General features: G+C 39.4%; 2 protein-coding genes across 3 annotated transcripts in view; one reads left to right on the top strand and one right to left on the bottom strand.

Moving 5' to 3' along the window:
* Positions 1–12,829: 12,829 nt before the first annotated feature.
* On the bottom strand, positions 12,830–14,696 carry LOC120608595 (translation initiation factor IF-2-like). The gene is made up of 3 exons (XM_039870527.1): positions 14,615–14,696; positions 13,707–14,379; positions 12,830–13,218 (listed from the first exon to the last, which is right to left on the bottom strand). Exons 1-3 carry the CDS (start codon positions 14,694–14,696, stop codon positions 13,089–13,091), a joined length of 885 nt encoding a protein of 294 aa, XP_039726461.1. The 3' UTR covers positions 12,830–13,088.
* The window catches only part of STXBP6 (syntaxin binding protein 6), a 233,166-nt gene continuing 225,665 nt past the window's right edge, over positions 14,006–21,506 (top strand). Inside the window, exon 1 of one of the 2 annotated variants that reach the window (XM_039870439.1) lies at positions 14,006–14,240. The gene's annotated coding sequence lies outside the window, so the exon portion shown is untranslated. Of the gene's footprint in view, positions 14,241–14,382; positions 14,769–21,506 lie in introns of those variants that run through there. The other variant, XM_039870438.1, reaches the window with a different exon arrangement.

Raw genomic sequence — 21,506 nt, 5'->3', positions numbered from 1 at the left:
TAGTCATCTAATGGCAGTCCAGGCTGTCTCAGAAGGTAGTGACTTTAGTGTCAGAGGAATTCCAAAAGCAGCTGCATGGCCACTTGTCAGATGCTGCAAGAAAGACCCATTTTGTAGGTAGAAAATTGGAATGAATTATTTCTAAATCACCTGTAAATTCTAAATGTCTTCAGTCCTAACCTGTGAGTCATTGATACCTCCTCAACCTTAACTTACACTGTTTGGCCTACTAAACTATGCCCTTCAGCCAAGCATAGCTACTCTGTGTGCCCCTTAACTACTTTTCATTTCTTGGCTGTGTAATTTTTCCCATCTTCTTCGCTTCACCTTGACTGACTTACCATCTTATGTCATTGGCAAAATCATGCTCACTCATAAAGATCAAATACAAAGCTATTGCATCCTAGATACTTGCTCTAATAATTAATCTAATTATCCTCTTCACTTTCATAGCACTATGTTCACCTCTCTAGCATAGCTTTTTCCACATTCTGTCTCATATTAGACATTTTTTATAGCTATCTTCATCCCTATAAAATTGAAAGCTACCTCAAGGTAAGGACCATATATTGCTCATTTCAGCATTCCCGTTCAGGTTTAAGTACAACTGCCTTGACAGTCCTAATGTCTTTATACATGCTTATTAAATTGGATTTGACATAGTTACCACATGAAATCAATAGTGATTTTAAAAAGAACTTAATACATTTCTGATTAAATGTAGTTCTGAAGTAAAATATTTGTGCCTCTCCTTCATTGACTCTTCTAGATTTTTTCTGCATGAATTTTTAATTGTGATAAAATACATGGCATTTACCATTTTAACCATTTTAAAGTGCACAGTGGCATTTAACACATCCACAATGTTGTACAACCACTGCCATTAGATTGTTCCAGAACTTTTTTTTATTATCCAGAAAGATAGCTTTATACCCATTAAATAGTCACTCCTCACTCCTCACCCCCAAGCCCCTGGCAACCACTAATATGCTTTCTGTCTATATCCTCTTTACTCTTTTGAAGCTCTGACACAGAGTCAGGTACCCAGTGGTTATTGAGTAAATATCTGTTGAACTGAATTTGAATAAAAAGTGACTTCCAGAAAATACACATGATGTAAGACAAATAGGAGAGGTCGATTTTTTAAAGTATAAATTATTTTTAAAGATATTGTTTCTCAGTCTAACATTGTATAGAATACTGGTAGTGATTTCGTCAAGCAAGTACTTTGAAATATAAAGTTTTATGTAAATGCTGAAAAAAAAAAAAGACTAATGAGCTATTAAAGCAAATTAAGAAATTAGCTATGCCAAAGTATTTTGGAAGAAGTTTTTTAAAGTCTAATTTTGCAATTAGAACTTTCTAATTTTTATCAAAATACATATGAATGATTAAAACGACAGACACCTTAGGGACTGGTCTTAAAGAGATCTTCAGTTTTCACATATTCTTTGCTGCAATAGCTTGCTTTTGTAATATTCAAAATACTATTATTTTTTTATTTTGCCTTCTTAAAACCATTCGATAAAGGAGAATTTCTTTTTTTTACCTGTTTGTATGAGTTTTGGGAGTTGGAAAATGCATAGGGTAGGTTCACATGCCAGTTGTCACTTTCAAGTGACAACTCCACTTAAAATTCTGGCACTGGTTTGTAATCTCAACTATTAGTGGTTGCAAAAGACTGAGTTGTCAAATGAAAATGTTCCTTTATCTTAATTTTCTCTTCCTCCATGGTAATAGCATCTTTATCTTTATAAATTTATATTTTTTACTCTTGTTGCTAGAGAATCTACTGCTCTATGCTTCAGTTTCTCACCTAATAAATCAGTCACGTCGATCTTAAAACTTAGAGGAACAGTACATTTTTTGTTCACTGCTAAGAGTTCTCTGACTGAGGAGGATTTTTCAAAGTATAATGATGTGTAAGTAACAATTTAAGTTAATTAAGTTCAGTGACATTAAACTAACTGTAAAACTCCCGATGTGTACAAAATGACTTATTTCCAATAAGCCCTATTTAATATCATGAAATCATAAAGGATTATGATTTAGTTAGCTATTATTCTAAACAATCTTGAGGCCACAATTATTTTTACCAATTCTAACACATTCAAGATATTTATTTATTTATTTATTTATTTATTTATTTTTTTATTTCAGTTTAGTTAGTGAACATGGTAAAAGTCTTATTGCTACAGAGATTGTAAATGGGTACCTCCTTTCTGGGACTTATCTTGACAGAAGTCTTAAACATATATGTATCTTTGACATTAGCAATATCACTTCTAGGCATTGATCATAGGGAAATAATTTTAAAAAGTGAGAAAAATACAGTAAGAATGTTCATCCAAGTGTTATTTGTAGTAATAAAAAAAAAAAACTACCCTAAAAACAACCTAAACATCTAAAGATAGAAGACTAACAAATTATAGAGCATGTATTCTATTAAATACTAGACAGTCATTAACAATGAGTATGTAGCTCTATGTTATTGTCATAGAGAGAAGTTACAACATAACGTTTAGTGATAAAAGCAATTTATAGAGCAGTATACACAGTGTGAGTCCATTGTAATTAAATGTATATAAAATACCTACAGGCAGGCACCCACAAGTTTTGTAAAGATAAACAATGAAATTTTAATGAAGATTATCTCCAGAGGGTACGTTTATGTAAGGTTTGTTTTTTCTGTTAGTTTATATTTTTCTAATTTTGCTATAGTGATCATAGATTTCATATGTAATTCAAATGTAGGAATTTTAAATGATTTTTTCTAATTCTAAATTCTTATATTAATTACCTAAAGCCTACTGCATTGTTCTTAGATGATAATATACACTGCAAAAATAATGAATGTAGCAGGTAGATGGATGGATGGATGCACAAATTGATGGATGGATAGAGAAGTAATCACAAATAATAGCATTACTGTGGCTCTGCTACACACACAAAAATACCTTATTTAAGAACATTTATAGTGGGGAGTTCTACTAAAAATATTTGAAAATGATATTACTTTATTAATTTTAAATGACAATTTTTTTTCAAATTCAACATGTTTTTATATAAACTTCATTTTATCTTATAAAAAGATGTATAGTGAGCCCAATTTATTTCAAACTAAATGAAGTGACTAAGTGATTTTGCTGCTGTGCCCTTTATAGCTTAGACTGAGAACTTATTAAGCTAGATAAATAGGTTTCCTATGGTTATGTTTATGCTATAATTTTTCTAAGTATGTGTATTAGTCAGGTATTGCCATAATAATGCTGCATAACAAACTATCCTAAAACTTGGTTGCTGCAAGAGCACATATTGAATGCTCATGAATCTACAGGTGACTATGGCTTGGCTGATCTAGGCTGCTTGGCTAGGGAGTTATGCCTCAGAAAGCAAGATGGCTGGATTTGGTTCTAGGCTTTGAACTGGATTCAAGTCTACTCGATTTGTGTTTGTTGCAGAGTTCAGGATAAAGTAGCAGCAGCTACCTGGGGTATGTTCTTCTCATGGCAAATCACTAGAGCACATAAATCAAACAAAATTACACATGCATATTTCATTTATAGCCTTTTTTCTTTTCCATTAGCCAAAATAAATCACATTGCCAAACAAAGTCCGTGGGTAGGGAAGTATATTCTGTTCCAAGGAGAAGGAAAAGTTATTGAATATTGGTTCAACATACTCCTAGTTATCGCTGTAAGTGAATAAGTAACTGGGAAGTATCCCATAAGCCATTACATGGAAAACCCTATAACAGGAGACTTTAATTTGGGGGTTGAGAGAAACCTTAAGTCGATCCTCAAATGAGCATTTTCATATTCTGTTCACATGAATTACTTGGTCTATATTTTGTTTCTTTCTTGTACCACTATGTCTATCCCACTAAGTGAACCATTTGCCCATATGTGAGGCCAGAACTATACTGTGCTAACAGCCATTCTTGTATACCAATATCACTTTCTGTAGGATGAAAAATATCTGTTCACTTTATTGGACAACTTCACAGCAAGTCTACACCCCATGAACAACCAAAATCAGATGAATAGTTCTCCCAAAAAGAATCTGTTTATGATTAAAGAGCAGCTAGTCAGAAAGAAGTGTTTTTCCCCTGTGGCTTGGCAGGGCTCCTCCAATAGATAAAAGAAGAAACTCAAATTAAACATGGCCATATTTAATTCTCACTAGATGAAAATTAGGAGTTAAGAACGTCACTGGAAAAAATGCAATCATCCTTCTGTAAGAGCTCTTATCTCTTGGCACCATGGCACCTGCTGCGTAAAACCTTTAAATGCACCCTCACTTACTCTCTTCTATCCGGCAGCCAGTTCTCCAACATTCCCATTTACTCCCTTTATCTCCAGTGCTGTGTAGGCTTTGTGCTGTCATCCATAAAGCAAGGAGAAAGAATGACATGTTTTCTTGAAACCTATTTGAATATGCCAAATAATACAGATAAAAGAAGGTGAACAGTAAAAATATGAGTGAGTGACATGGAGATCTATCTTGTCTCCATGAGACATGCATCATGGAAATGACTCTGAACTGGTTATGGTAAGCATAACAGAGCTGTAGAGGGTTACAGAAGACAATCTGCATAAATATGAATTCTTGTCCAGAAGAATTTGTGCTTTATGTGAGAATACTTTCTAACAGTATAATTAAAGCTTAAGGTAGAAAGTTAGGGGAAGTAAATGGAGTCCTGCCAATTTTGCTGAGACCAGTCCTTTTGGAGGTTCCTTCCTCTTTCTTTTTTTTCTATTAGTTAATACCACGGGGTGGTGACACTCGGAGTCATTATGAAGAAAATGAATAGTCAAGGTATTTAAGTGGAAGGTGGGGGTTTGCCTGCATCCAAATTAAGACCAGAATTTACTTAACTAAGGTATTTTTTTGTTTTTGTTTTGTTTTGTTTTGTTTTGTTTTTTAAGAAAAAGGACACTAGGCAAAATTCTACAAGTGAACTCAAAGAAATAGATCATTTGTTATGCATCACTCAAAAACTCTTATCCGAAGCAAACTGTACATTTTATGTGGTGTCTACTGTAAGTCAGGGACTTTGTGCATTTAGCAGTTGTGCTCTTAGGCTGGAGGACTGGTCAGATTTAAAACTTTTGAAGATTTAAACCTAGACTGGAGATAAGAGAGTTAACTGTTTAATATATGATGACAATAGAGAAATGCAAAAATAATGATTAATAAAGTGTTTGGTGATCAAGATGCAGTAAATACATCAATGATATTATCATGTTGAAATTAAATTATCAAAAATAATCAGATGTTAATTAGGTTTTTATTATTAAATAAAGTTTAAACATTAGTAAAAATTAGTAAAACCACCACCCTAATAAAACAATTTTTTATCCTTAGAACTACATCATTTTGCTTGTCCTCTCAGCAGTTTCCAACACAGCCAACCATACCTTTGTTCTGGAAATATTATTTTCTTTGCTCCAGACCTACTCACCATCTCTCCAATCTGGAAGTCACCTTTAATAGTTTCTGTTCTTAATGTTCCTTGGGACGGAAAATGAGTTTTTTCCTAGTCATTCTCTACTCACTCTATACAATAGCATCAGATACCATCTAAATGCTAATGGCTCCCAAATATCTAATTTCTAACCAGATCTGTTTTCTGAGTTCCAAACTTGTATACTATTTGACTGTTCCACTTGGTATTCTGACAAGATCTCAACCTCATGTCCAAAAAGGATTTTTAAGTTTTCCTTCCCAAATTTCCAACTATATCAAATACGTGAATGACATCACCATCCATCCAGTGGTTTAAAGAAGCAATATAGAGATTGCAGTTAATGTTTCCATCCCGACTCACAAACATTTGAAAATTTTATTTTTCTTACCTCCAGAATGTAGCTCAATCTGTCCTCTTTTCCTTTTAAATCTCATCTAAACTACTTAGTTTTTCTGTCACTTGGACTACTACAATGGTCTCCAGACTTATTTTCCTTCTAGTCTTGATTTATTTCAACCCATTTTCTAGGAAGCACAACATGGTCTTAAAACGCAAATAGGTCCTGGTCACTCCTCAGCCCAAGAGGCTTCAATGGCTTCCCATAGGATTAAAAAGACAAATACTGAAGGTGTTGCATGATCTGGTTCCTCAGGGCACACCATCTTCCTTTCACTCATTGTGTGCCAATCACTCTGGTCCTTCTTCCATTTCTGTAATAACATCACACTCTGGGTTTATCTTCCTCTTTCCTGCTGTTTTCATCTGGAACGCTGTCCCTCAGTTTTTCTTTGTATAACACGGGTTCTCCCTTCGCTTCCTCAGACAGCTTTCCTTGACAAATACTCTCTTCCCAAAACCAGCTTAGGTTCCCCTAATGTATATTAATGCCTTCACTTCATAGCATGAGTCATAGTTTGTAACTATGTATCTACTTGTTTAATATCTTTCTCCCATATCAGACTGTGAGGTTCTTATGTCAGAAATCATACAATGGTCTCCAGATTTATTTTCATTTTCATTGTCATTTTCATGGCTGTATCCTCAGTGTCTAACACAGTGCTGGGCCCAGAATAAATTGTTAATAATGGGTGTATTCTTTTTCTGGAGTTTTCTCCTGTTGTTTCATTTGTGACATTTTGTTTGTTTTTTGTTTTCTCGTTTTAGTTGCCTCTCTATGTTCATTTCTATGTATTAGGTAGATTTGTTATGTCTCCCAGTCTTGGCCAGGTAACCTTACGTAGTACATGCTCTATGTAACCCAGTGGCACAATCTCCCTTGTCACCTGAGCCGAGTTCTCCAGGGATGTTGCTTGTGTGCATTGCGTGCACCCTCCTGCTGTAGTTAAGCCTTGAGAATATTATGGTAAGGGACAGGCCCAGGCCCAGTGTATTGGGACTCTGTAAGGATGGACATATGTTGGGTGAGGGGACTGAGAAACAAAATGAATGCGGTCAGGCTCAGTCCAGCAAGTCATGCAGTTTCCAGGTAGCCTTAGCTATTGCGTCCCAGGTAGCCTGAGCTACAGCGTCCTTACACAATCTGTAGATTGTGATTGATTATATTACCTGGCCTTAAGCCACTATTACGCACCTTGTTACAAGAACAGCCCCGCCTATACAGGCTAGGGGAGCTGGAGCTGTGTCTGTGTCTTGCTGTGTCCTGCTTTGCCTGAATAAAGCTATGTTGCATCTGTCCATGGCTCCTCGTGTATTCTTCCAGCTGCCAGAACCGCATACCCCAAGCTTCCGTACCCCGAACCTGCAGAATGACATAATATGGTTTTTGGATTCCTATTTCAAAGGCTCTCAAGTCTAAACCCAGAGCTGAACTCGATTTTTCAGAGATATTTACTTCACTAATAGAGCCCTCTCTCTTTCTTCCTTCCTTCCTTTCAAAAAACAAATAAGCTTCTTTCCAGGGCCCCTACGCTAGACTCTATAAAGGATATAAAGAAGGTTCCAGCAACTCTCAAGCCTATAGAAGGATGAATTAGACCTGTGCATACATACTTGTGCAGTGTAAACAGACCACAGTAAGAGCCCAAGGAAAGATACAGATAAATGAATGGGCGATGCCTCTGGTTGACACATCAGTAAAGATTTCCACAGAGGAGGCATTTCAGACAGCTCAAAGAAAAACACAGTGGGATTTAGATATGCAGAGATTAGAGTAAGAAAGGACATCAAGGACAAAGGAAATAGATTGAAAATTTAAAGTGCTTTTTGTGTTCTCCCGATCTTTCTTGGCTGAGTGTCCTAGGGCAGTGCTTCTTAAACTTTAAGGTATAAATTAATTACCTGGAAGTCTTGTAAAAATGCAGATTCTGATTCTCAAGATCTGGGGTAAGCGGGAATCTGCATTTCTAACAAGCCCCCAAGTCCTGCAGAAACTGCTAGGCTCAGAAGGGGACTTCCAGCAGCAAAGTCTTTGGCTGTATAGACCCAAGAGAAGCAGCAGCAGTGGGAAAGTATAGGGCTACCCATCGGTGGGCAGGTCTGCCTGGCCTGAAGAGCTTCTGGGGATAGAGCAACAGGCGCTTCTTTCACTATTAGTCTTTTGGGAGGGTTCAGAAGACCTCTCCATCTAGATTGTGAACGGATTGCATCATTCTATCCTCTAAACTAGCAGGATGGAAACTCTGGGAGAGATAGCAGCTCTGTGTGGTCACAGACTTGCTTGTGCCCTGGCAGAATAAAGGATTCTTTGTTAGCTCAAAGCCTGGCAGATTTTTCTGGATCTTGGTGGAGACAGTCATTTTAAACCAAAAATAGGTCTTTCAAAAATATTGCTGAAATAAAAGAAGTAGTAATTAGGATGGTTCAGTCCACTAAACTCCGAACTTTATACAACTGACCAGGTCTGAGTTAAGGAAAAGGCCCTGAGGCAGCAGAGGGTGATCAAAACAGTCTCAGTATCTTTTTATTTTTCTGCTGGATACTATTCTTCAAGACTTTTAATTCGAATAAGTGAAAGGTAGGAGAAGAAGAGCCATACCTGGCTATTTGTGATCGAAATTTAGAATTAGTCACTGTTTACATTTATGTATCTGTATAATGTCTTAGTAAGTCTTAATTGAGTTCAAACTTAATAAACACATATGAGGAAGTCTCTAAACTATTAATCTACCCCTTTAGGCCTTTTCTTTGGAAATGTAGTAATGAGTGGGAACACTAGGACATCTGGACGGGAGAAAGTGGAAAAATTTTTTTAAAGTACTTTCTGTGTATGTAAAATTGTTTTTGTGATAACAGGAATGCTATATTGCATCTATATTGCAGGGATAAAATATGACTGCTTTTAGCAGAAGCAGTGCTTCTGAGAAACACTAAGAAGCTTGACTGAAAATGCAAAACACACTCTTGGTTTTCCTCTCTCATGTTTTTTTTTTCTTTTCTTTCTTTCTTTCTTTTTTTTTTTTTTTTTTTTTTTTTTTTTTGATGTTACCCAGACCGGTGTTCATGGAATAAAAGGAGCAATATTTATTCAGTACTTGCTGTGGGCCAGGTACCATGCTAAGTATATTATATGTGTGTTCATTCTAATTTAAACTATATTACTAGTAATATGTATATTTTAGGGACAAGAAATCTGGTATTTGGAGAAGTTGTAGACTTTGCCCAAGGTTATATAGAAAGGAGTTGAAACAGAAGTTCAAAACTAAATCTGTTTAAAATAAAAATTCATGCCCTTTCTACCATGGCAGGCTGCTTCTTAATACCAGATTATTTTAAGTTTCTTGTTGAGGACAATTTGCTTCTTTATTGTGGTTGCTCTTATACGATGTGGAGTTATACAGAAAGTCTGTGGGATTAGTAACTGGTTAAACTTAAAGACCTTTAAGTTTCCTCCCAAACTTTCACACATCCTCCCACCTCAGTGCCCTTGCACACGCTGTTTTCACTGCCAGAATTCTCTTTCTTTGCTTCTTTTTGCCTACTTTATTACTTCAGATTTAATGCAGACCTCAGCTTGATCATTATTTCTTCAAGAAAGTCTTTTCTTTGCCCACTATTTCTATTATATGCTTTTAATAACGTGTACCTTTGGATTGTAAAACCTATCACAAATGCAATTCTATACTATATATGTGTTCTGAATATCAGATTCTATATCTCTTTAGAGATATGATAATGAAATATTTGTCTCCTGTCCTTAATAACTCACATGAATGGTAACAACTTATAATTGTCATTGGTTTATGGGCTCTTGCTTCTGCACTAGGTGTTGGGTGACAGAAATTGAAGACCGTTAAGACTTATTCTCAGCACTCAAGGAACTAACAATCTGATTGGAAAGACATGGTTAAGACATACTAAACAATTATAAAGCAGCCAAGTCCATGAGGTAACCAAGTCCTTTAGCAAAACTAAAAATCTTCTTTGGTTTCATTTTTTCCAAGAAATGGTTTCTCGTTTTAGTCTATGTCTTATCTATATGTTGGTATATGAAAGCTGAAACAGCTTAGGATATAAAGTAATATAATTTGAGAAGCAGAAAGAAGCTTTGATAAAATGAAAGACCAATAAAGATGAAGAGGAAGAAACAAGAATTATGGTTTGCCATGTCTCGCAGAGATATTCCATATTATAGTGAATGGTAGTGGGTCATCATTCACCAAATTTCATGTCAATAGTTAACATTTACCCTGGCTCTTAAAAGTGTTAAGAGAGAAAGAAACTATACATTTAGTCAATTTAGGGACAGAATGTTATACCATAGCAACTCAGTCAAAAAAGAAGGTGGACTCCAGTTATAAATCAGCTAGAATCCTTAGTGAGTAAAACCACAGACCAAGACTAATTGTGTGGGAAACAGTAGGGTTCCAAGCATGAGCTCCATAAGCTCATCGAATCCTGCAGATCTCCCTGACCCCACCATAACCATCTCACTAGTAGCTGCAGGTTTCATTCTCAATTTGCAAATGATACATACATGCAACAGCTACAGACCTAGCCCTAGCCTAGGGGAGCCATAGTGAAAAACAAAACGAAACCCAAAACTTTAAAAGAATCCAGAGTTTTGAAGCGGAAGATGGGAAGAAATTATAAAATGATAGGGAACTGAACTAAAAGTTCTTCTTCCTCAATATATTGTTTCTGCCCTTCACTACCAGAATTCTTTCTTTTGTCACTTTTCATACTCTGAAATTTTGTTATGGAAGTGTTCCTTCAAGACCACAGAATACTCTTAAAATTGCATTATCTTTGGAAAGGTTGATAGTCTTCCACTCGTGAGTATGAATTAGTTTAATCAAGTTATTTTACTCAGTTCTAACTTGCAGTATAATAAAGGATTGCTGATTTTTAAGAATAGAGAGCAACAGCCACACTGGGAGAGATAGAGGCACTAAGGCCAGAATGAGGACAGTAGGTATATAAAAAGGGTTTTAAAAGAATACTGGGGAAAGTGCAAAAGGAGCAAAAAAGAGCTAATAATTATTTATTTATAATGATTATTTACCTGTTTTAAGACCAACTAAGACTGGTGCTATACTCACCAAGAGAGAAAGAGAAATTTCCTCCTCTTTCTTGTCCGTTCTGTACAGAATACGCCCAACTCCCAGGACCAGATATCAATCTGGTACAATTACAAACCAAAAACATTAGGTTTCTCTGAGTCGGCTCTTGTGGAAAAATAAATGGTATACCAAACAATTTAAAGGAAAGGCTTTTCTAGCTCTAGAAACAATGCCTAATTTTTAGTTAATCGAACCATATGAAATTGCCAATTTTCAAGTGACTGTGACCAAGAAAAATGGCAATTTCCTATGGATTGACCTAAAAGCTGATAAACTGAGACTTCCTGAATTTTTTACCTGAAATCACATCATCAAAATGAAGAATTTGAAAAGCCATTAGCTATACTATATAGAAGGATTTTTTTTTTTTTTTTAGGATTTTTAAAATAAAACACAAATCTACTAGTCACCAAGGCATACTGTGACTGATGATGCTATACCTTAAGTGATGCTGTTAGAATAGCTGGATTGTTATGCACAATTCCCTAGATCAAGCCCTCTTCGTCCATGTCGATTCATTCCGTTTGTTATTTAGGCAGCACTTCCTTCTACAGCCCTAAGCAACCTAGGACATCTACATCTGTGGGTGTTTTAGGTTGAGGTTGGCAGTGGGCAGTATGGGTTTCCTGAGAACTCTAAGTGAACTCAGTTTTTTCCTACATCACTTAATGCTCAGAAAGAGGGATTTGCCGTGTGATCTACTGTCCTTACAACCATAACTTTCCTTGTGCCACAAGAGAAAACTGTTTTAATGTGTTCTTATTCTATTCTAGAATATAATAGTAATTCGAAAGTCTGTAACTTGGCACTCAGAGGAACTCTAAGGTATTTTTTAGTTCTATGGTTAGAATTTAAGGGGAAAAAAAAACCAATTATGCTTGCTTTTATGTGCATAGGGTTTTCTGTTAATTATATGCAAGAAACTGCCAACAATAGTAGTGCATGGGGAGGGAAACTGAAATTTTTCCTGCACTGAGTTTCTTTTCAATATCATGTATTATTTACTGCTATTAATAAAAATAATTTAAAAACAAATATAATTTAAAATTTAAGTAGATAAAACATTTTACTTCTTAAAACAGAGCCCCCCTCCTTTATAAATGTTTGCATCCTGTTCTTGCTCTTTACCTTATCATTGTTGTGATTTTTAAAAATAATAATTCTTAAAACCCGTGGGAGGTGGAACAGAGAAACAAAAGGTTTTAATGATGAAAATTGCTATTTATTCTGCAAATATTTGTAGCTACCTGTTCTGTGACAGGTCATGGACTGGGTACTTCCTCTTTTCCATAACTTCTGGAAGGTTTCTTGTGTAAACAACCAAGCATTTTTTTTTTTTTTTGAGAGTTTTGCATGCTTAAAAATGCTTCCCATGGATAAGTGGTGATCTGTTTTCCATGAATTTAGCAATGAGTTCAACTGTAGGGAGAATCACACAGGATATTGAGGTGAGTCTCTGGTGTCTGAATGAGGCAGAAACTACACTGATGATCTGTGTGTGAGAATGAGGGTAGTGGTACTGGGTTTAAGGAAGGTGGGGGGTTGGGTGGGGAGGGAGTCATCTTGAGCTATATCTGCAATATTGAGAAAATGAAAGATAAAGAGGAAGATAAAAAGAGACAGGTGGTAGAAGAAAGGGTGGCTGGCAATAGAAACTAGGGACATTTTAACTCACAAAATTGTTGTATTACCCAAAAGCTGATTTCAAAGATTTGTAAACAGAATCCTGAACACACTAAAAGATGATGAACCACCATAAAAGATAATCTAACACCCTTCACAGCACAGGCTAGAGAGAGGTGTGCCACACAATGTAAAGGAACGTCAAAGAACTCAGTAATCAAGATAAATATTTTAATGAAATATTTTAAAAATTAATGTAAAAATGCATGATGAAAAATATCAACATTCAAGATAAAGGCGGGATTAGTATTACTGGTTTTTCCTTTTTCTTCAGATGGCCAAAAGGCCTTGGGCAGGGCACTATTACAGATCCTGCAGAAACTTCCTACTCAGGTACTTTTATTAACGATGTTTTCCAAAAATTAGTTCTCATGACCCCTTCCCACATCAGTAACTTTTCTTCAACACCCCAGCATTTATCTGTAGCTCTGTTCCGTCAGAAAACCCATTTTCCTTAGTAACTGTAGTACTTTGATGGCACTCTGAATCTTAGTGAATCCTTTCCAGTGCCTTCCCAAACCACAGTGGGCACTCAGTATTTCTTTGCTAAAAGAACACAGAAATCACAGGCTTCAAATTGGCTGTCTTAGGGATTGAGCAGTGAAGGAACGCGGATACATTGTTTTGTCCACAGTGTGTGTCTTTAAAACAACAACAACAACAACAAAAACTGATTTTGTTATCAAGAATTAAAAACTCAGAATATTTTACATGAAAATAATCTACATCTCTCATTTCTTGGAAAATTAGAAAACCTAGCAAAAGTAGGCCCAAATTCTTCCATGATAGCGATGGGTATTAAGAGCAGAATGGATCTGCCCTGAGAGCTCTCTCTAATTGGGCGCCTCCTGCCTATTTTATTCATTTACGTTGCCTGACCCTTGAGCTATTTGAGTTTGCAACACCAGGCATGAAGGTAGTGTGCAACGGTTAGCACCCATCTGCTGGCTCCATTCGGTCTCTCTTAGAGAATAAAGTTTCCTCGTTGTCCTTTCGAAGATAGTCTTGCAGAGAGACTCACAGAAGCAGCTTACCTTTCTAGCCCACAAACTTTCCACAACCAGTGAAAGTTGTACTGCCTTCCGCACATTGTTTCTCCTTGGCTCTTTGCTCCAGGGTCCCCTCCCTGGCCCAGAGCCTTCCCTCCGAACCCCGATCCCGGTGCTCTGGAGCCTGGGGCGGGTCCCCGGCCCCCAGCCGCAGCTCTCTGTTCCCGGCCAGGGCGCTCAGGCTCGCCCACGGCACCACTGGGCATGCTCAGAGGCGTCCGCGGGGGCAGGTTTACTTCGCAGGCGCTTGCACTCGGCGGCGGGCGGGCGCGCGGCTGCAGCTGGAGCTCCGGCTCCGGGAGTTGGAGTTGCCGAGAGTTTTCCCCCGCTACCCGCCCTCTTTGCGCGCGGCAGCCGGAGCCGGCGCGGAAGCCGGGAGCGTTGGCCAGCCAGTACCCGGGCCGGCCAAGTCTTGTCCGGAGTCTGGAGCCCCGCGCGGGGCAGCCCCCGGGGAGGAGTCTCGCCAGCTGGGACGCGTGCAGCGCATTGGCACTGCCAGGGCACGAGTCGGGCTGCACGGTAGGGCCCGGGCGTGGAGGAGCTGGCGGGAGGGCGAGGCAGAAGCCAGGCCAGGCCAGGGGGCATGCGGCTGCAGCAGCCGCAGCGATTGGGGCTCCTGGCGCTCGGTCTGATGTGGGAGGCTGGGGCAAGGACCCCGCTGCGGGGCCGGAGGAGGGGGCAGATGACCAGAGAGATGCTTTCAAGTTGGCGGAAGAGGGGGCTAAACGCCCAGGCACAGCTGCTTAGTGCGCGCCAAGAGGGATTCGGGTCCCTGGTTTCCCCCAGACCCGGGACCCGGCGTGCGGGCAAGGTTGAGCAGCCGGCGGAGCGGAGCAGTTTCCTCCGAGAAAGTTGAGGATGGAAACCTTATTTTCTTTCTGTTCCCGCGGTACTATGGTCCGGAGGGTGCCGCCCGAGGTCCCCAGTGTGGAGGAGCTTAGTGGGTCGCTGCGCCCCTGGGCTGATCTCCTCCATCCTCGGCTGAAATCAACGAATCACTCAATCTTCCCAGCGTCTTCTAGGAAAATCTTCCCAGCCAAAACTGAGGTAGGCTCTCCTGGCCGGCATGGTTCCCTGCTTCCAGGGCGCTTAGCTGGGCGATGCCCCCTCCTTAATCTCAGACGTGGCCAAGGGCGCTAGGATCCGAGTTAGTGCTTGTGGTGCGCGCCAGAATGGAGCCTCACACATGATGGGGCAGTGTGGCTAGAGTAGGTGGACAGCCGGATTTCTCCTCCAGCCTTTCCTCAGGTGTACAGCACCCCACCAACCCCACCCCGTTTATTTTCGCAGAGACAGGACCTGGAGGAAGGGCCAGGTGGAGAGTTTGGGTGGACATACTTCTTACGAGAGGGCGCCTGAGTTATATCTCTGCCTTGGGCTCTGGCTCCAGGACGTCATAACGAACCCTCTCCTTCAGGGACTGGGTGGGAAGGAATAGAGCCAGTGGGTCCACAAAAAGGTCCACCTCATCCCACTGGTCTCGAAGATCGTGTTCCAGGCGATCCTAGGACCCTGAAACTGGCATTGTGTGGATTGCGAGGGTGTGGAGGATGCTGACGGCTTCTCTTGGCTCCACTTTTTTCACTTCTTGTTTTGAGTTTTGGGGTTTTGCCTGCACTCGAGTCAGAGCTGCGCTGTCATAACCCGGGGCGGGGAGGGGGTTGGCGGGCGGCGGGGCGGGGAGGAGTAGGGGAGGAGGGAGGCTGTGGAGGCGCTTCAGCCAGGCAGTGAGCCGCCGTTTGCCTCGCCTCTGAGGCTGCTAGTGGGAACTGGTCCAGAAATGATTATGCAGGCTAGAAATATGCCTCTCGTTTTTTCTTTTTTGGCCGAACACCTTAGCTGTTGGGTTTGTGTGTTAAGTTCTTAAAGGGGTACCCGCACACTGTTCAATGCCATGTTTTTGGGCCTCACCATTTGTGCTGCATGTTTTTCTGTGTGGTTTTTCCTACAGGTAATCTACTTTGGGGCAGATTTTCGGATGTGGGAATCACCTCTTGTGGGTACATAGATTCTAGAGCCAGGCGGACCTGAAGTCAAGGTGTAGCTTTACAGGCTTAACAGGTGATGACTGTGCTGATAGACAAATTGTTAGCCACTCTAAACTTCAGTTTTCTCTTCTGTTGAGTGGGGATAATAATGAACTTATCTCTTGCATTGCAGGGTTGTTGCGAGACTTGGGTGAGATAATGGCAATGAGAAGTGCTAAGAAAAGTTTAAAGCACCATTCAAGTCTTATTGTGTCTGTGCCCTTTACCCATTTTTTTTTAAAATTATAGTTAATACAAGATACCCAAGTCTTCCCTATACCCACTCCTCAGCAAGAATTTTGGCTGCTGGGTTTCTTCGGAGTAGCTATTTATCTTCTTTTTATTCTCTTCCTTTAAATCCATTTCTCTTTTGGTGCTCCAGTCTTCATATTTATCTGAGGGAAGCAGTATGGAGTAGATTAGGAGGCAGCAGGGGGGGGGGGGGGGAGCGAGGGGGTTTTACCTTATCAATATTCAGAGTCCTGGGCCCCGATTTCTATTGACAAACAAGTCTGCATACCCTGAGCTGGAGCTCTGGCTTGGCCTCAGGCTATGACCTTGAACTAAGGACTCAATGCCTCATTAGGGAAATCAGCCTGAGGTTGAGTCAATGCTGATCAGGGTCAAGGAGAGGTGAGGTAAGCTTAACTCAGTAAGGGTTTCATCAGTCTCCTGACACCCACTCCCCAACCTGCATTTTCCCTAATCCTAGGGCAGTGGTTCTCAAACAGGAGCATCAGAGTCATTTGGAGTACACCTATAGAATCACTGACTTATGAGGTGAGAGAAAGAGAAGTGAGATTTGTTCTGAAATGCCATTATTTTAACATTTCATGTATAGAGACAGGGTGTTTTAGTAATTTGCTTAAAGCATTTTGTATTTCCAATACCTGTGCCACTTACCATTGTCCAGTTTTAATCATTCTGATTGCTTTATAAATGAATGAATTTAAAAACACAAAAGATAGGATTCCTCTTTCTTTTTATTCTGTAAGTACTTAGTCTTTGGTTTCTAGGTCATTCTTGGGTTGATTAGTGATCCTGATACTGATAAATCCAACAACTACCTCACTTTCTTTCTTTGGAGACCTCAGACATTTGTGGAGAGGCTGTGTAAAGTCTGGCAGCTTGAACCTTAAGGTTGGAAAACAGATTGAATTGCTTATGAGCAGGTTTAAAAAGAATTTGCAATGTGGTATCTTCTCTGAATGGACAACTTCTCTAGGCCTCAAGGGGAGGTGAAGTACAGCCAGTGACAGATGTTCCGTAGTAGTGAGGTCTGGTGAAGGCTTTCCATTCCTTCTAGAGAATGTTGGTGGTGGCCGTGACTGAGCTCCTCTGTCACTCTCGGAGGGCGAGGAAGGCTGACTTTCAGGGGCAACTGTGCAGTATCAGTGCTTCTCTGTGTGATTTAGTTTATAATCAAGCAATGCTTGGACACAACCCAATCTTAAGCAATTTTGTCCCCTAAGCTATGGTCCTGGCTGAGAGATGGCCTAGACTGTGGCCTTGAATTTTAGCTGCTTTGTATCAGAGAGGCTTTGGGAGTCTGCTTAAGTCAGGAGGGTTCCTGAGATGACATCTTAAGGCAGGAATAAGGTTTACGTAGCACCCAAATGGAGTACGTGTACGAGGAGGTCAGCACTTTAACTAGTCTTGTGTTGCTGTGCCAAATGGAATCCCAGCGGACCATCCTGCTGCTTTATCTCAGCTTTCCATTTGTGCTTTGTTTTAGTTTAAAAATGATTAGCACTAGAGAAACCTATCAGTAAATCAGAAACCTATTCAAAAACTCAAGTGTAGCACTTAGTGTCTCAGTAGATAAAAGTGCAGGGTCCATGCCTATCTTCCTGACTGTAATCAACATTCAGTGAAGAGACGACCTTTGGGTTGTAATTCTCAAGATTCACTAGCTAATTTAAATGGTTTCTCCTACTTGACATGAGTAGAAATCATTTCTGTTTTAAAATTCTTTCCCATAACTAGATGTTGATATTTTGAGTGTTACCACTACTTTTTGCTGCTAGGATTTTTTTTTTCTTCCAGCTTTTTCCTTATCACTGTTGTTCACTTTACTCAGCATATGAACACTTGATATCTTTGCTCCCTTGAATAAGTCTGTTGTGAGACAGTCATTATGATACTTTATTTCATCAGGGTTATTGTCACTGGGTCATAAAGAGTCATGGCCCATTCCTGGAACACTGTTCTTCTCAACCTTTCTAGGGGGTGCTTTTTAACTAAAACTCAGGTCGTACCACACTAACTCAATTCTAATATACATCTTCTTTCACACTCTGTCATTTTCCAATATCAGAAATCCAGATGGGTCTTAAAATTATAAACACACTTAATGTGTGGTTTCTTTTTTCTTTTCTGTAACCTGGCGTGTTAATAGAGTGACTTCCAATTGGTGGCATTTTAAAACAAAGCAAATTTGGTTCCGTAACCCAGTAGAAAATACGGTTTCTACTCAGTGCTGTCCTGCTGATAGAATTGAGTGGCTATTGAATTAGCTCATGTTCTCAGAGCATGTGGGAAGACTGATGCTGGGGTGGAGGCTAATAGGTGTGCTCCTGTGAAGGGCAAATCAGTTAGGAAGCACAGCCTACTGTTTTCCTCTCAGAGATTCTCAACATGTGCACCCTCATATCAAAGGCTCTGAGAAGTACTATAGTTAACAATAATCGGCAATAAAGAAACTTGGTTATAGTGGTTCAATTAAATGTTTCCCAGAACACAGAACATTTCTGATGTTTTGTGTGTATCTTCTAGGACCCCGCTGCTGAATTAGCACATTCCAACAATTCTAATAAGTTGTTTAACACCATCTGTGGATGGGGAGGTACATCCCTAAAGGAAAGGGAAGTTGTTAAATATGGATATTAATCCATTAATGAATTCTCTAGGTGATTACTGTTTTTTATTTCAGAGAAGAGAGAAAACATTTTAAGCTGTGGTGGCTTAGAAAGTCTCCATGGAGGGGCTAGACTACAAAAATGCTGTCAATGATGAATGGCACTTTTGTGAGAGGTAAAGGGGACTTTTAGGTTGGTGGTGTAATGGAGCAAGAGTGTGAAGACTTGTACTTGTGTCTGCATATAAATAATCTTCAGAGCACACAAAAACAGGACTGTGCCTAGCACAGAGTGAGTCTGAGTGGATCTGTGTTGGTCTAAGAACCTATGGTTAAGTTTACTCTCGATTCTGTAAATTCACTGAAGTAGCAGACGAGTTCTAGTGACCACAAGAGAGCTAGTGGATCAGTAGGAAGGGAGGAAAAATACTCGGGTTGAAAACAAGGAGGGATGCATGGGACAGGGAGGGAGAAGGAACGTGTTCTTAGGCCTTTTGGAGGATAGTGGTACCAGGTACAGAGGAATTCATTAAAATGCAGGTCCATTGAAGAATATTGGCTATTTGGGGGAAGAGAGTTCTTGGAAGACCCCTAAGAAGAGGGATCTTAACTGGAGTTTCTAAGAATATCAAGGAGAAAGAACTTTTACAACTCAACAATAAAAAGGCAAATAACCCAATTTAAGAATGGGCTAAGGATTGACGTAGACATTTCTTCAAAGAAGATATACAAATGGCCAATAAACACATGAAAAGATGTTCGACATCATTAGTCATTAGGGAAGTGCAAATCAAAACTACAATGAGATTAACACTTCACAACCACCAGGACAGCTGTAATAAATAAGGCATAATAACAAATGTTGGTGAGGGTGTGAAGAAATCAGAACCCTCATACATTACACTGTGGGTAGGAATGTAAAATGGTGCAGCCACTTTGTAAAATAGGTTGTTCCTCAAAATGTTAACATAGAGATACCTCATGAGCAGCTTCACTCCTTGTTAGATACCCAAGAGAATATGTTCATGCAAACCCTGTATTCAAATGTTCATAATAGCATTATTCATAATAGCCAAAAAGTGAAAGTAACCCAAATATCTGTCAGTGGATGAATGGATAAACAAAATGTGGTATATTCATACAATGTAATATCATTCATCTATAAAAAGGAATAGTTTTTGTGCTACAACATGGATAAACCTTGAAAACATGCCACATGAAAAAAGACCACATATTATATGATTCCACTGTGAAATGTCCAGAATAGGCAAATCCATGGTGACAGAAATTACATTAGTGGTTGCCAGGGGCTGGGAAGAGCAAAGAGTGGAGAGTGACTGTCGATGAGTATGTGGTTTCTTTTGGGGATGATGAAAATATTCTGGAATTAAATAGTGGTGATGGTTGCAGAACCTCATAAACACTCTAGAAACTACTGAATTATATACCTTAAAAGGGTGTGTGAATATCTCAATTAAAAAACAAAAACAAAAAACAAACAGCGAGAAGGCCACTGTGACTGGGGCAAAAGGAGAGTATTAAGAAAAGTTAGAGAGATCCAGGAGTAGGGTATCAGTTTCAGGCCAGATTTTTTTGCTCTTGAGAAAAAATATCTAGATAATTCCTTTCTCCTTGTTTGTCATTTGGTCTCCTAGGATTTTCCTGTTACTCTTTCATCTAGAAATCCTTCCCCTGAATTAAAGGGTTTTGTTCTTTTTTTAAAATACTTTTTTATTTTTCAGTTACAGTTGACATACAATATTATATTAGTTTCAGGCATACAACATGGTGGTTAGACATTTATATAACTTATGAGGTGGCCCCTAAGAGGGTTTTGTTCTAAGTTGCTCCCGAGTCAGTGGGACAGTTTTCGTGTCAAATGCCTGTGATCTTCAGATCAGAGTGTGTTTCTAGACAAGAATTCCAATCTTTAGGCTTCCTTGTTGTGATCCGCTGGAGGCCAATAGGCAGTGCTGACTGGGTAGTTTCGGTTTAGCTTCTCCCTTAAGATTTGACTGTGGTAAATGTTTTAGTGTCATCTTCTAATTTGCTTACTGATCTCTGTCAAGACCTTTAAAAAAAAATTTTCTGATTGTGTTGAACAGGATTCACGTGGTATGTGGCATTATATGAACATCCACATTATTTGGGTACAAGTGTCATGATACTAAATGAGGTTTAATGCCATTGGAGGTGAGGCTGCTGTCCCCTGGGTGGAGGTGTTTCTTCTCTCTTTAGCACTGTGTTGTAGCTGTGCTTCTCAGACTCATGGCTAGGAAGTACCTGGGGATCTTATTAAAGTACCGATTCAGTAGGCCTGGGTGAAGGCCTCAGATTCTGCACTTTAACAAGCTCCTACCGATGTGGATGAGGTCAGTGCATGGATCGCTCTGAGTAGAAACTGATACAGTGTGGAGAACATGGCTTTGGAATGGGATAGAGCTGAATGTGGAAGGCGGCTCCGCCATTCCTTTGCTATGGGAACTTGGGCAAGGTAATCAACATTTGAGCCACATTTTTCATATCTGTAGGATCAGAGTAAGAACCTAGCTCATAGAAAAGTATCTAACATGGTGTCCCTTGGAATGTTAAATATTATTTGTCTTTTTCTTCTCACAAGAGCTAAGAATTCCATGGTAAGGACTAAGGAAAAAATATATGGAAGAAAGCCAAGGGTTTAGAGAGGTTTTTGATTTGTGTGGATAGAGATAGGACGTAGGGGAAGTGGGGTATGAATCCCAGTCCTCAGGGAAACGTTAGTTTGCTAATTGGTTCTCAAATTACCATAGTTTTAGTAATGACACTGTGCTAGTCTCAGCTCAATCTGGATAATTTTTAGTCAAGATGTTGGGTCTTTGCTTTCATGTTCTTGGTTTCTTTTTGACTAGAAGGTTATCTCTG

Source organism: Pteropus medius, unplaced genomic scaffold (assembly GCF_902729225.1).
Source record: "Pteropus medius unplaced genomic scaffold, Ma_sr-lr_union100, whole genome shotgun sequence".
Lineage (NCBI taxonomy): Eukaryota > Metazoa > Chordata > Mammalia > Chiroptera > Pteropodidae > Pteropus > Pteropus medius.
This window is presented reverse-complemented; position numbering and strand designations above follow the sequence as displayed.

Coding starts and splice junctions, on each gene's coding strand:
- LOC120608595 (XM_039870527.1), bottom strand. CDS start 14,696: ATGGAGGAGATCAGCCCAGGGGCGCAGCGACCCACTAAGCTCCTCCAC. Junction 14,380..14,614: donor GCGGCACCCTCCGGACCATA/GTACCGCGGGAA, acceptor CCGGCCCCGCAG/CGGGGTCCTTGCCCCAGCCT. Junction 13,219..13,706: donor AAAGTTTGTGGGCTAGAAAG/GTAAGCTGCTTC, acceptor GTGTTCTTTTAG/CAAAGAAATACTGAGTGCCC.